The 13,882-nt window shown below is 45.0% G+C and overlaps 1 protein-coding gene across 1 annotated transcript in view; it reads left to right on the top strand.

Annotated features, from left to right (window-relative positions):
* CACNA2D4 (calcium voltage-gated channel auxiliary subunit alpha2delta 4) overlaps positions 1-13,882 on the top strand; it is a 129,771-nt gene that overhangs the window by 26,199 nt on the left and 89,690 nt on the right. Inside the window, exons 9-15 of the mRNA XM_063786224.1 lie at positions 8,913-8,973; positions 9,608-9,758; positions 9,942-10,016; positions 10,910-10,999; positions 11,105-11,218; positions 11,665-11,743; positions 12,986-13,119. Of these exons, the coding sequence (XP_063642294.1) occupies positions 8,913-8,973; positions 9,608-9,758; positions 9,942-10,016; positions 10,910-10,999; positions 11,105-11,218; positions 11,665-11,743; positions 12,986-13,119 (704 nt within the window). The remainder of the gene's footprint in view (positions 1-8,912; positions 8,974-9,607; positions 9,759-9,941; positions 10,017-10,909; positions 11,000-11,104; positions 11,219-11,664; positions 11,744-12,985; positions 13,120-13,882) is intronic.

Here is a 13,882-nt window from a genome sequence, read left to right as displayed (position 1 = left end):
TCATTGAAAATTAGCTGGCTTGAGGCCAGGCATGGTGGCTCACACTTGTAATCTCATCACTTTAGGAGATCAAGGTGGGAGGATCATGTGAGGCCATGAGTTTGAGGCCAGCCTGAGCAGCATAGTGAGACCCCTATCTCTACAAAAAATTTTAAAATGTAACCATGTGCCATGTGGTGGCACATGGCTATAGTCCTAGCTATTTAGAAGGCTGAGGTGGGAGGATTGCTTGAGCCCAGGAGTTCAAGACTGCAGTGAGTCTTGCACGCCATTGCACTCCAGCCTGGGTGGCAGAGCAAGACCCTACCTCAGAAAACTAATTAATTAAGTAATTAATTTTTAAAAAGAAAATTAGCTGGCTGTAAATATATGGATTTATTTCTGGGTTCTCTATTCTGTTTCATTGGTCTTTGGGTCTGTTTTTATACCAATATCATGCTGTTTGGGTTACTATAGCCTTGAAACATACTTTGAAGTCAGGCAGTGTGATGCCTCCAGCTTTGTTTTTTGTTTTTGTTTATGTTTTTGTTTTTACTCAGGATTGCTTTAGCCATTCTGACTTTTTTTTCCGTTCCATATGAATTTTATGATTTTTTTCTACTCTTGTGAAAAATGGCATTGGTATTTTGATAATCATTGCATTAAGTCTGTAGATTGTTTTGGGCAGTATGGTCATTTTAATTATATTAATTATCCCAGTCCATAAACATAAAATCTTTTCATTTGTATTCTCTTCAATTTTTTTCATCAGTTTTGTAGCTTTCCTTATGCAAGTCCTTCACCTTCTTGGTTAAATTTATTCCTAAGTACTTTTTTGGTAGTTACTGTAAATGAGATTGCCTTCTTGATTTCTTTCTCAGCTAGTTCATTATTGGTATATAGAAACACTACTGATTTTTGTATATTGATTTTATATCCTGTAACTGTACTGAATGTATTTATCATACCTAAGAGTTTTTTGGTGGAGTCTTTAGGTTTTTCTAGATATAAGATTATGCCATCTGCAAAGAAGAATAGTTTGACTTCCTCTTTTCCAATTTGGATGCTTTTTATTTCTTTCTCTTGCCTGATTGCTCTGGCAAGGACTTAGAATACTATGTTGAATAGGAGTGGTGAAAGTGGGCATCTTTTTTTTGTTCCAGTTCTTAGAAGAAAGGCTTTCAGCTTTTCCCCATTCAGTATGATGTTACCTGTGGGTTTGTTATATATGACCTTTATTATGTTGAGGTATTTTCCATCTATGCCTAGTTTGCTGCGAGTTTCTAATCATGAAGCAATGCTGAATTTTATTAAGTGCTTTTTCTTCATCTATGAAGATGATTATATGGTTATTGTCTTTCATTCTTTTGATGTCATATATTACTTTTATTGATTTGCATATGTTGAACCATCCTTGCATCCCTAGTATAAATCCCACTTGATCATGGCATATTATTTTTTTGATGTGCTGTTGGATTTGGCTTGCTAGTATTTTGTTGAAGATTTTTTGCATCTATGGTCATCAGAGATACTGGCCTGTAGTCTTCTTTTGTTGTTGTTGTGTCTTTAGCTGGTTTTGATATTAGAGTAATGCTGGCCTCACAGAACAAGTTAGGGAAAATTCCATCCTCTCCAATATTTTGGAATAACTTGAGGATAATTGGTGTTAGTTCTTTGAAAGTTTGGTACAATTTGGCAGTGAGTCTATCTGGTCCTAGATTTTCCTTTGTTGGGAGGCTTTTTTTTTACCGGTTCAATTTTATTATGTGTTATTGGTCTGTTCAGGTTTTCTATTTATTTCAGTTCAATCTTGGTAGCTTGTGTGTGTCCAGGAATTTATCCATTTCCTCTAGGTTTTCCAGTTTGTCTTAGTATATAGTTGCTTATAATGGTCTCTATTTATGTGGTATTCATTGTAATGTATCCTTTTTTCATTTCTGATTTTGTTCATTTGGGTCCTCTCTCTTTGTTCTTGGTTAGTCTAGCTAGCAGTTTATTGGTTTTATCTTTTTTAAAAATCACCTTTTCGTTTTGTTGATCCTTCATAATTTTTTAGTCTCTAGTTTGTTTGTTTCTGTTCCAGTATTTCTTATTTTTTTCCATTCACTAATTTTAGGTTTGGTTTGTTCTTGCTTTTATATTTCCTTGAGGTGTATTATTAGATTGTTAGAAATCTTTCTACTATTTGATGTAAGCACTTATTGCTACAAACTGTCCTCTTTATACTGCTTTTACTGTATCCCACAAGTTTTGGTATATTGTTTTTCAATTTTCATTTGTTTCAAGTAAGTTTTAAATTTCCTCCTTAATTTCTTCCTTGACCCATTGGTCATTCAGGTGCATGTTGCTTAATTTTCATGTATTTGAATAATTTCTAAAATTTCTCTTGTTATTGATTTCTAGTTTTATTCTATTGTAGTCTGAGAAGATACTAAAAATGATTTCAATTATTATTATTATTTTTTTTTGAGATGGAGTTTTGCTCTGTCACCTAGGCTGGAGTGCAGTGCTGTGATCTCTGCTCACTGCATCCTCTGCCTCCTGGGTTTAAGCAATTCTCTGCCTCAGTCTCCCAAGTAGCTGGGATTACAGGCGCCCACCACCATGCGTGGCTAATTTTTTTTGTATTTTTAGTAGAGATGGGGTTTCACCATCTTGGCCAGGCTGATCTTCAACTCCTGACCTCGTGATCTACCCGCCTCAGCCTCCCAAAGTGCCGGGATTAATTTACTGAGACTTGTTTTGTGTCTTAATATATTATCTGTCCTGGAGAATGTTTCATGTGCTGGTGAGAATAATGTGCATTCTGTGGCTGTCAGATAAAATGCTCTGTACGTGCCTAGGTCCATTTAGTCAAATGTGCAGTTTAAATCCAATTTTTTTGGTAATTTTCTGTCTAAATTATCTACATAATGCTGAGAGTTGGGTGTTTACATTCCAACTATTATTGTATTGGAGTCTGTCTCTCCCTTTAGATCTAATAATATTTGCCACATATATCTGGGTGTTCCAGTGTTGGGTGCACATAGGTTTAGAATTGCCATATATACTCTTGCTAACTTGATCCCTTTGTCATTATATAATGACCTCCTTCATCTCATTTTTCTGTATCTGTTTTTGACTTAAAGTTTGTTTTATCTAATATAAGTATAGCTACTCCTGTTTGCTTTTGGTTTCTGTTTGCGTGGAATATCTTTTTTCTTCCGTTTCATTCTGTATATGTCTTCACAGATGATATGAGTTTCTTCTAGGCAGCATATAGTTGGTTCCTTTTTTTTTAAACCATTCAGCTAATCTATACCTTTTAAATAGAAAGTTTAATCTGTTTACATTCAAGGTTATTATCAATATGTGAGAGCTATTCCTGTCATTGTATTAATTGATTTCTGGCTATTTTAGGTATCCTTTGTTCCTTTCTTTTTCTCTTATTGTTTATCATTCTGGTTTGGTGGTTTTCTGTAGTGGTAACATTTGAGTCCTTACTCTTCCTTATTTGTGTTTGCTCTGCCAGTGAATTTTATACTTTCATGTGTTTTCATGATGGTAGATATTGTCCTTTCTTTTTCAGGACAATTCAAGAATTTCTTGTAGAGCAAGTCTAGTGGTGATGAATTCCCTCAGCTTTTGCTTATCTAGGAAATACTTTATTTCTCCTTTGTTTATAAGGGATAACTTTGCTGGGTATAGTATCCTTGACTAGCAGTTTTTTTCCTTTTCCAATAAATTTGAATATATCATCTCATTCTCTCCTGATCTGAAAGGTTTCTGCTGAGAAATCCACTGCTAGTCTCATGGAAGTTCCCTTGTAAGCAACTAGACAATTTTCCCTTGCTGTTTTTAGAATTCTCTCTTTGTCCTTAACTTTTTACAGTTTGACTACAATGTACTGTGAAGAAGACCTTTTTGAATTATATCTGTTTGGGGATCTATGAGCTTCCTGTGTCCTGATGTCATAATCGCTTGCTAGACTTGGAAACTTTCCAGCTAGTATTTTGTGAAAAAGACTTTCCATCCTTTTTGTTTCTTTTGCCTTATGGGACACCAAAAATGTGAACATTTGGCCACTTAATGATGTCCTATATGTCACATAGGCTTTGTTTATTCTTTTTTTAAGGAAAATTTTTGTCTGAGTTACTTCAAAAGACCTGTCTTCGAGTTCTGAAATTCTTTCTTCTGCTTGATCTAGTCTATTGTTAACGTTTACAAATGTATTTTGTATTTCATTTAATGAATTCTTCAGTTTCAGAATTTCTGTTTGGTTCTTTGTAATGATATCTATCTTCTTAGCAAATTTCTTAATCATATCCTGAGTTTTTTAATTTCTTTGCATTGCTTTTCTGTATTCTCTTGTATCTCACGGAGCTTCTTTAATATTATTTTAAATTCATTTTCTGGTATTATATAAATTTTTTTTATTGGAATCTGTTGCTGAAGAATTATTGTGTTCTTTGGAGGTGTCGTATTTCCTTGCTTTTTCATATTTCTTGTGTCCTTACATTGATATCTGTGCATCTGGTGTAATAGTTGCATCTTCCCATTTTTAAAATTTGCTTTTATATGGGAGGACTTTTTCCTAAAGCTGTATCTATGGTGTTGGTTGGGTAGGACATTTTGACTTTGATCTTAGACACCTGCAGTAGTGTAGTCTCAATATGATTTCTTCAGCTATAAACAGCGTCTGTGGTGTCTGTGATTTCCTCAGTGGCTTAGGGTGGCATTGTTAGTGGAGGCTGTGGTGAAGTTTTTCTGGGGACAAGGATGCCAGGTGATCCTGTCCTTGGGCCCCAGTTGTGGCAGTGGGCTGAGCATGCATGTCCTTGGGTCCCAGGGAGGTGTATACTGGCACTGGTGTTAGTGGGTCCAGACAGGCCAATTCTTGGGCCTCCAGGTGGCTTGCTCAGGGGACAGTAGTAGTAGCGGTGGGCCAGGCTGTTGGGCAGGCTTTCAGTCCCCAGAGAAGTGGGTGTGGCAAAGGTGATGTAATCATTAGCAGTGGTGGGGCAACCCTCTGCCTCCAAAGTGGTCTGTGCTGCTCTTGGCAGTGGCTGCAATGAGCTGGGCAGTTCAGTCCCCAGGACTGTGGGTGACATGTAAGGGTGGGTACAACCTATGGTGGTACCAGGAAGTTGAGTGGCCCTGAACTCAGGACCCTGGGAGAAGTTCTCAGGTGCCAATGGTGGTAGAGTGGGCTGGGCAGTTCCCAGGCCCCAGACAGAATACTGGCACTGGGTGGGGGGAACACAGAGCCAGGTCAGGTGGACCTGTCCCAATGCCCTCTGCTGGGGCATGCAGACACTGGCTGTGGTAGGCAAGGGTGGGGTGATCCCTTGGCCCCTGGTGGAATGCTTGGGTTGGGGCAGCAGTGGATGTGTGGCAGCCCTGCTATTGGGGAGGGTGAGGTTGCTTTCAGTGGCAGCAGCCAGATGCAGGCAGCTGACGAATGCTTGCTTCACTTGTGTTTCATCCCTGTTGGCAGCAGCCCACAGTGCAATGGCTGTACATGGAGGATTTTGTCTTCAGGGTGCATGAAAATTTGTGGTGATTTCACTGCCAAGGGCAGTGGGGTTATTGCCAATAGCTCACGCTTCAGCCCTGGTGGCAGCATCCAGCCATGGTGGTGGCTGTGGGAAGGAAATGTCAGTGGTTCTCCAGGGATATGAAGATCCAGAAGCTGTTGGGCCCCCAGGCAGGACGCAGTCTGGTGGAGTCTGGACTCTTGATATTGTGCTGTGCTGCAGGTGCTTAGGGATCTGGGGGTGTATGAGATCCAGTGTGAGCTCCCTCTCTGGAGCAATGCCCTCACCGAGGCTCCAGGCAGCTCCCTATGTTAGTCTTAAGGCCTACAAGAGTCTAGAGGCTCTCCTGCGGCTAGGATTGCAGGAATCCATGGTGGGAATGTGGACTGCTGGGGGTCTCTCACTTATCCTTTCATTGCATTGAGCAACCTGGAGAGGCTCCCAGCCAATCCTGGCCAAGCAGGGTGACTTGCTTCCGTCTCCTTCCTTGCTTTAGGTGTTTCCTGTCACTTCTCTGTTGAATTCCAATGTTCTCTCTTGGATGATCTATTTGAAGTGTGATTATCTACCTGCTATTTTTGTCCTTCTTTGTGGAGGAGGAAAGTACCAGATGCCTCTAGTCAGCCATCTTGAAGTCTATTATCTTATTTTTTAAATTTTTACTTGTCCTGGTGTTTTTATATTTTCTTTTTCTCCTTTTTTCCTTTTTAAATACTTAACATTTAAAAAATAAATTTCCCCAATATAACTTTTTTTCTCTCTAGCACTTTAGAACTTGTCCCCTTGTTTTTATTCTTTCAGTTATTACCCCTGAAGTCTTATCAGGCATATTTAATACAGTAACATTTTAAGATTAAGCTGGGAACCTGGTTTGCACCTATAGTTCCAGCTACTGGCGGAGGGGAGGGGGCGGCTGAGGCAGGACGTTCCCTTACCCAGGAGTTCAGGATCATCCTGGGCAATATAGCAGGATCCCATCTCTAAAAATAAAAAATTAAAATTAAATAATATTTTTGCTCTCTTCTTAGTCAGCAAAGGCCTTTAGAACCTTTGTGCTTCCATCTCTTTATTCTAGACTTCCATTCTATTGTCAATATTTCAAATTTTTCATCCCCACAAATCAGACACACAAGTATTGTTATTTGATATAAACATCACTTACTTGGAATTAATGACTTATTTACCATTTTATTTGTTCACCATTCCCTCATGCATGTCAGGATGTTTTTCCCATATCATTCCCCTTCTTCTTAAAGTAAGTCCTCCAGAAGTTCCTTTACAGTGGGGACTTCAGTATAAACTGCTTTAGATTGTGTTTATCTACAAATGTTTCCTTTTATCCTCATTCTTGAATGATAGTTTTGCTGACAAAGCAATTCTAAATCAATAATTCTATTCTCTCAACATCTTAAAACTGTTTATCCACTGTCTTCTGGCTTTCATTGATGTTGGGAAAATCTACCAGTTTAACTGCTCTTCCTTTGTAGGTGTCATGGGCTTTCTGGCTGCCTTCGTGGTATTTGTTTATTTATTTGCCTTCGAAGTTCTGCAGTTCCACTACTATGTGTCTATATGTGGATATCTTTTTATTCATGCTGTTTGGGATACACTGTGCTTCCTAGATCTGTGGAATTGGATTTTTAATCAGTTCTAGAATATTTGCCAATATCATCTCTTTAACCATCACCTTTCCTCCATGCTCTCCCTTTTCTCTTTCTGTGACTCCAATCAGATGTGTATTAAACCTTCTCATTCCAGCCTCAGTAGAACTCTGGATACATCCACAAATGTATGCATTTTCTTTTTACCCATGAATAAAGCACTATCCATTTAATTTATTTTTTTCAACCTATACATTTTTTCATCTCTGAAAGCTTCATATTTGCAAGGCTGTTTCTTCATTCCTGGTCATTTCTTGTATGTTCTTTGTATTATGTGTTCTTCTCATACCAACCTAGTTTGTGTTTGGTATTTGGCCATTCCAACATCTGTAATTCTTGAGAAGCTATATCCAGCTCTTGAGGTAGCTCTTGAGTCTGCTGCCTCCCACTAATAGGGGTCTGCTCCTTATGTATTTGGCGATCTTTGCTTGTGAGGCCATGCTGCTTGTCCTCTTCAGAGTCCAGTGGGTCTGAGTTGGGAATCCACAAGAAAATTCGCTTCTGTTTCCACCTGGACTTGAGGGTACCCTCATCCAGGACCTCCAAAGTCCTCTTCGAAGATTTTGGTTAAGAGCCAGTAATCTCAGACTCAGCTTCTCCTCCTCATTGCTGTTCTAAGGATCAAATTCCCCATGACCATGTTGCTGTAAGAATGCGGCCTCAGGAAAGCCCCACCTCCCATGACTGCCTGCAAGACTAGGTCAGACCAGTGGTACTCAAGCTCCCATCACACCACACTCCCATGTCTCTGCTTCCCACCTTCAAGGCTTTGGGTGCTAGCTGACCTCACACATATGCCTCACGCCTGGGGCTCTGTTCTCATTTGTTTGGTTTTGAGAGCATGGTCTCTGACAACCTCTCCTACCTTTGAGATGCCAGCAATGCCTCAAAGGGTGTATGCCATCTGAAGTCTAACCACTGTGGAGTAGGAAGGGCCCTTGGAGCTTCTAGACATTCATAATACTGCTACAATCATTTTGTCTATCCCAATCACAACATATTGCAATTCCACCTGTTATTTTTACTCTTCTTATTTTAAACCCACTATTCCCAATCATAAAGTCTTTTCAAATCGAGATTCTATTGTGGATCATGTCAGTGTTTTCTGTGCATCTATACAAATTTTTTTATTAGGTGGATAGGATAAAAATCTACACCAGCATTCTGCTACTGGGTCAACGCAAGATCTTTCATATCCATTCATTTGTCCTTTCATTCAAGTAACAGACATTTATTAAGCATATACTCTGCTGGGTTCTAGGAATCCCTGACCTCAAAGAGCCTACAGTCATAGAGCCAAATCATTTCTCCCATCCCAGCCAACAGGAAGGATCCTGAGTGCTAATGAGCTTAACACCCAGAGGCAAGTGGGTTAGAAGTCAGAGCACTTGCCTTTTTCAACATTTTGTCCACACTTTGCTGGATGGTAATGGATGTTAAAAGTCACACTTCTCCAAAGCTTCCCCCTCCACTATTTGATATGAGGTTTTGCCTCACAAATGAGTCCCAGGCACCACCTATGTGGTCCTACCTGTGAAATTACCCCCAGCTCTGCATCTGGGCAGTTTGGCTGGTAGATGTCTCCTTGCCAGCTTGTCTCAGTCTACAGGGCATGTCCCAGTGTTCCCCACCCTGTTCCCTAGCTCCAAAGCTGTTCTGCCCTGGGGATCATGGCCATCCTGGGGGTCCACACCCAGCCAGGGGATCTGGGGTGGCCTCATCAAGCTAGTAAAAGAACGAGTCTTTATTCTCCCAGGTATAAAATGGACACCTGATGAGAATGGAGTCATTACTTTTGACTGCCGAAACCGCGGCTGGTAAGAGCTCATAGGGGAAAGGTTTGCGGCCCAGGTATTTATTTCATAGCTTTTGGGTTTTGCCTCATCCTCCTCCACTTCCGCCCCTTCCCCCACCACCACTCAAGGGCCTTGGATGTGTAGAACCCTAGCCCGACACAAGAGCAGGAAGAGGGCCAGCATTCCTCCCTTCCCTCTACAATTGCCTTGCTCCAGGACTGATCATGTTTGTCTTTCCCAACCTAAACCTCCTGCCAGGACACTGAGCTGTCTCCACGTCAGCCTTTTGTTAGGCTCTCCTCTCCTTCCACACCCCTTTTGTGGCAAGTTTGTAGCAGAATCTGAAGCCCAGCTCTCTCCCTTTCTGCTGCCAGCCCCTCAGGGACCCCGGTTGGTCTAAATCAAAAGGAACAAGCGTTACCTCCAGGGCTCGACCTGGCCTGTTAGGTGCACATCCCCAACCACTGCCACCCCAGATGGCTTCAGCACTGTGTCGAGTGGTTATGGAACATGTGAAACCTGGCATAGATGGGTTGCCCTGAACTTTGGGTGGGCTCGAGCCAGCATCTGAAGAGAAATAACTGCAGACCCCTTGGTCAGGTATTGGTTCCGGCTTTGGTTTTCCCATCTTGGGCATGTCCCTTTCTTCCTTCAGGTACATTCAAGCTGCTACGTCTCCCAAGGACATAGTGATTTTGGTGGACGTGAGCGGCAGTATGAAGGGGCTGAGGATGACTATCGCCAAGCACACCATCACCACCATCTTGGACACCCTGGGGGAGAATGACTTCGTTAATATCATAGCGGTAAATGTGCCTTCCTGTTCTAGAATAGCTCTCACTTGCTCTAGAAATCATACACAGGTACCAAGGTGACCCACAACCCCTGACCACCCGGTGACCTGCGTGAGTGTCTTTGCTGGGCCTGGACTTTGCAACCTGATGCTGTTTATTCTCCCCCCACCTCCCCTCAACTCACTGCAACTGCAGTACAATGACTACGTCCATTATATCGAGCCTTGTTTTAAAGGGATCCTCGTCCAGGCGGACCGAGACAATCGAGAGGTGAGTGTCCACGGTGGCCTGAGACTTCCAAGCCCCTGCTCTTGTCTGGATGGTGGGCGGTTGTCTCTGTAGACTGTTTCTGTGGCCCCTTTTGCTTATTCCCATGGCACCTGGAATGAGAGCAGAGCACGTTACCCATGCAAACAACCCAGGGAACCGCCCTGTAAACACACTGCTGCTTATCAGAGCAAACAGTGAGCAGATAGAGACCTCATAGCAAAGGGAACCTTCCTTATTCAGGACTGGTTTTTCACCCTGTGGATTATATAGGACTCAATTTCCCCTTTTGCCTCCCACCTGGGCCTTTCCATTATGTCAGTTTTCATGAGAAGCTTCCCCGAAAGGAGGACAAATTTAAACTTCATTGAGTGTCATCCTTTCCTCTGGTAAAAGACCAAGGAGGAGAGGACATGGCAATAATTTTTTAAAGAGAGCTTTTGCACATCATAGATTCCTCCCTCTGTGATGGAGGAGTTGGGGTTTCAGTTCCTCTTGAAGCCGGGCCTCTGCCCTGGGCACCTCCATACTTTCTGCTGTGAAGTGCACACCCCTGGGCTGCGGGCTGCGGGCTGTGGTCTGGGAGCCGAGGTTACCCTGCCTCCATCCCAGAACTGTCCTCCCCCTGTACTCAGCTTCACACTTGGCATTTCCCACCAATAGTGGCCATGGATGTGTACCAAGTCATTTCCCCTCTCTCAGTTTATCTTGGGGACATTTGAGAGACATCTATTGTAGAGGACCAGTCCATGAACTTAGCTGCATCATGGAGACACAGGCCCTGAAATCATGTCCTTCTGGATGGCCCTAAACAGCCTCCTAAATTAACACCAAACATGAAGCTCCACTGGCCCACTCAACCCCCTGATGCTTCTCTAATATCTCACCCATGACAGCATTTCAAACTGCTGGTGGAGGAGTTGATGGTCAAAGGTGTGGGGGTCGTGGACCAAGCCCTGAGAGAAGCCTTCCAGATCCTGAAGCAGGTGCCCACTGTAATGAGGCCTGGGAGGGGAGGACTGGGAGGAAGGCGGCAGGTGGAGGGGGGTGGGCTTGGCCTGTGGTCATGGGCACTCCTCTTCCCTACACAGTTCCAAGAGGCCAAGCAAGGAAGCCTCTGCAACCAGGCCATCATGCTCATCAGCGACGGCGCCGTGGAGGACTACGAGCCGGTGTTTGAGAAGTATAACTGGCCAGACTGTAAGGTGACCCTCCCACGGGTGTCCAGGGAGAAAAAAGCTTCTCCTGCTGCCATGGATGGGATCACCAGCAGGGCCCCTAAAAGGATGGCCCCCATTCAAATCTGCTTTCCTATTAGAGCCATTCTTGCTTTCAGATGCATTTTAATTGAGTGTTCCAAAATTATGGCTACCCGAGACACAGAGGCCTGATGTAGGAGGTTTGGGGTAAGGGACCAGAATATGGTTTGGGGACATCAGAACTGCCAGGCTGTAAATCTCAGCCTTGCACCTACCCGCAGTCCCCATGGCCCTGGGCGAATTATGTTGCTGCCTGGGCCTCAGGGGGTGAAATTGGAGAACCTGAAGACTGAGAAGCACTGGGCCCAACATCTAAGACTCATATGAACAAAGTTAACATTACTTATGGCCGGGAATTTTGCTGCTGAGTGCATCTGTGTCTTGTGGGTTAGGTCCGAGTTTTCACTTACCTCATTGGGAGAGAAGTGTCTTTTGCTGACCGCATGAAGTGGATTGCATGCAACAACAAAGGTGAGTGCCGGGCCAGCAGGTGCCTTCCCACCTGCACCTGAGCACAGGGGACAGGGTTACCCAGCCCTGGAGGTGCTGAGCACGGGCTTCCCCATGGGCCCCTAAGAGGAGCAGTGCTATGTCAAGAACAGCAGCCTCAGTCCCTCCTTCGTATTTGGAAAAAGCAAGGTGAGACAATGTCAGCTCTGTCTCCATCCTGCCCCCATTCTTTCTTTCGGCAAAGTAAGCCATGGACTCTGGTTCTGCTCCCAGACAAAAAGCAGAGGGTCACTGTTTTCTCTGGAATAATGTTTTGTGTGTGAATGGTCCTCATCTATCTCTGACCAGACCCCATTGATTCAACAAAAATTCACTGAGCATCCACTATGCACCTGGCCCCATTTCCAGGCACCGGGGGACCAAGAGGGATCAGGATGGACTGGGGGTCGGTCTGCCTCTCGGTATTGTCCAGCAGGGAGACATACAAGTAAACCACCACCCACGATACAGCCTGAAATGTGCTTCGATGGTGGAGAGACACAGACTGTTCAGGGTGCCGGGGGCCATGGGGGAGGCACTCTCCAAGTCAGTGGGGCGACTGGAAGGGTGTTCCAGACAGAGGGAACAGTGTGCTGAAAGGGTCTGAGACCTGCTGGGAGCAGAGAGGTGCTGCATCTCACTGGCGAGGGGGATGAACACGGTGGGAGGTGGGGGCGTGGAGAGGCCATTCACAGCCTTCTGCACCATCTGCGCTTTGGAGTGTCACCATGGTTCCAGGGAATAGGCTGTAACACCCACCCCACAACCTGAGCAAGAACAAGGACCAGAGGAAGGAGGAGCGGAGAGGCAGAAATCTCTGCCTCTGATTGGGTTCCCTGAAGAGACCTAAGAGTGGCAGAAGAAAGCTTACAGGGCACTCTCATGAGATGCTCCTGTGAGGAAGTGGGAGGGCGAGGCTGGGACAGGGAGAGGCTGACCCCCAACACTCTTGCATCAGGCCCTGCTGCTCCTTCGCGGAGCTCTGGGTGGGACAGCCCCTCAGAGATCTTCCAGGGTGCGGCAGAGTGAGCCTTGGCCTCCCACTGGCCTGCGGCTGCCCTGGGTAAAGGACACAACTGTGGGGAAGCAGCTCCCTGTGCCCCGGGCCAGTTTCCAGAGAGTATTCGGCTATGAGCCATCTGCAGCTGGGGAGGGTGCAGGCCCTGGCGAGGGGTTCCCAGGGAAGCCCTGCCTTCCACACCCACGCGGCCCTCCCCACCACAGGCTACTACACGCAGATCTCAACGCTGGCGGACACCCAGGAGAACGTGATGGAATACCTGCACGTGCTCAGCCGCCCCATGGTCATCAACCACGACCACGACATCATCTGGACAGAGGCCTACATGGACAGCAAGGTGAGCCTGGCAGCAGCTCCCAGCTCGAGAAGCCCACCTCAGAGTTAGGGACCCCAGGGAGCAAGAAGTGACTTCCTGGGTCAGGAAAGGGGTGGGCCTAGCACCTCCTTAGGGAACGTTAAGAAGGGGCGAATGAAGCCGCTTTTCCATGCTTTTCCTCCTCTTTTCCTGGCAGCCCTTGGCCCACTAATGGGACCACTGCCCATATGCTGCCTTAGACCCCCAGCAGACCTGCCTGAGGTGCTCTCCATGGACAGGGTCCCTGCTCCGAAGTTGTTCCTTCGTCCTCCCCCACGGTCCTCCCCTCCCTCATCATCCCTCCCTCCCACCCACACGGGGCAGAAAGGGGTCAGACCAAGAATCCACCATCCCACAGCTGGAACACATTCTCCCTTCCTGGGTCCCTGCATTTTCAAAGGACTGAAGGCAGCAATGACTTGCACGAAAGAATGAACATCAAAGGGAGAGCTTCACATGGGACCTTTCTGGGGAAGGGAGACCTTTCTGCCATTTCTCAAATCCCCATCACATAGGCAGCCACCTGCTTCAGTGATGATGTATCAGGCTGGGCTCCAGAGAGACCCGAAAAGAGTGGCTTAAATAAGATAGAAGTGAATGTCCCCCTTGGGTAAACAAAGCCCAGAGCTGACCACGAGCTCTCTGGCCTGGTCATCAGGGACCCAGGCTCCTCCCTGCTGTCCCCTTTGCTGTCCCAGCGATGTGGCCCTCATCCTCATGCTCAGGAGGCTGGTGGAACATGAGT

The sequence above is a fragment of the Pan troglodytes genome, chromosome 10 (genome assembly GCF_028858775.2).
Source record: "Pan troglodytes isolate AG18354 chromosome 10, NHGRI_mPanTro3-v2.0_pri, whole genome shotgun sequence".
Lineage (NCBI taxonomy): Eukaryota > Metazoa > Chordata > Mammalia > Primates > Hominidae > Pan > Pan troglodytes.
Note: the sequence above shows the minus strand (reverse complement) of the source record. Positions and strands in the feature narration are given on the sequence as shown.